We start from the raw sequence: 1,066 nt of genomic DNA, 5'->3' as shown, positions 1-1,066 counted from the left end.
TAAAGCTGTTTCTTATTCTGGGAGCCCAATCCAAGGCTGGGGGAGGTGGGCACCAGGCTATTTAAGCATCGGCAGACTGCGTGCTGAGTCATTGTGGGATTGCTCTTCCGTCTTGCATTTCTCCTGCTGCCCTAGTCCTGCCTTGGCTATGAGGGAGATCGTGCTCACCCAAACCGGACAGTGCAGGAACCAGATCGGTGCAAAGGTTGGCAGCTGGGGCTCTGAGGTCCCAGCTCATGCCTGCAGGGTGGCTGGTGAAGATGTTGGCAGTGGAGGGTGTGGTGCCTCTGCATTGCCGTTCCTGGGCTCCCTGCCTCAGACGCGGTAGAGCTGGGTGGCTGGTGAGGCTGCCAGGGTGAACGCCAAGGGACCCAGCGGCCTGAGGGTGGGGGTGGAAGTGGGAGAAGGACTGGGGTAACTCCAGCTCCCTGAGCTCCATGACTCAGCCCTGGCCTGTCTGGCCTCTTGCACCTCTTGCAGTTCTCTTGATCTCTGACGAACATGGTATTGACTCTGCTGGCAACTACCACGGGGGCAGTGACCTGCAGCAGGAACGCATCAATGTGTACTACAACGAGGCCAGCGGTGAGACCCCAGTCTTTCCCCGGCTGCCCTCCTGGGAACACCAGCCCTCTCCTCACCAATGCCCTCCCATTCCCTTCAGGTGGCTGGTACGTGGCCCGTGGTGTGCTCGTGGATCTGGAGCCGGGCACCATGGACTCTGTGCACTCAGGGCTCTTCGGGCAGATCTTCAGGCCAGACAACTTCATCTTTGGTGAGCTGTGGATGAGGACTGGGGTGCGGCTCCTTAGCCAGGGCAGCTCAAAGTCAGCGAGTGCCCCAAGGTCATTTCTGTGGGAACTGTGGAACCAGGGCCCCTGAACACCCTCCCATCCTCTGAATTACTCAATATCTCTCTCCTAAATGGGCTTTGGGGAAGGAAGGCCCAGCTGTCTCCTCAAGGTGAGGAGCTGCTGATGTGATCTCCCTGCAGGGAGCTGAGCTGGGGTGGTGACTATGGCCTTCGCTGACAATGGGCAGGAGCCACCTGCAGTGAGTCTGTTAG

General features: G+C 59.1%; 1 protein-coding gene across 1 annotated transcript; it reads left to right on the top strand.

Annotated features, from left to right (window-relative positions):
- Positions 1-480: 480 nt before the first annotated feature.
- Positions 481-899, top strand: LOC116548615 (tubulin beta-4B chain-like; the record flags this gene model as incomplete). The annotated part of the gene is made up of 2 exons (XM_032273974.1): positions 481-585; positions 665-899. Coding segments are annotated over 2 exons (323 nt in total), but the record flags the coding sequence as incomplete, so codon positions are not given.
- Between the last annotated feature and the right edge of the window lie 167 nt (positions 900-1,066).

This window comes from Sapajus apella, unplaced genomic scaffold (genome assembly GCF_009761245.1).
Source record: "Sapajus apella isolate SASKATOON/1434 unplaced genomic scaffold, GSC_monkey_1.0 scaffold16951, whole genome shotgun sequence".
NCBI lineage: Eukaryota > Metazoa > Chordata > Mammalia > Primates > Cebidae > Sapajus > Sapajus apella.
The sequence above is the reverse complement of the archived record's forward strand: the minus strand, read 5'-3'. Positions and strand labels throughout refer to the sequence as shown.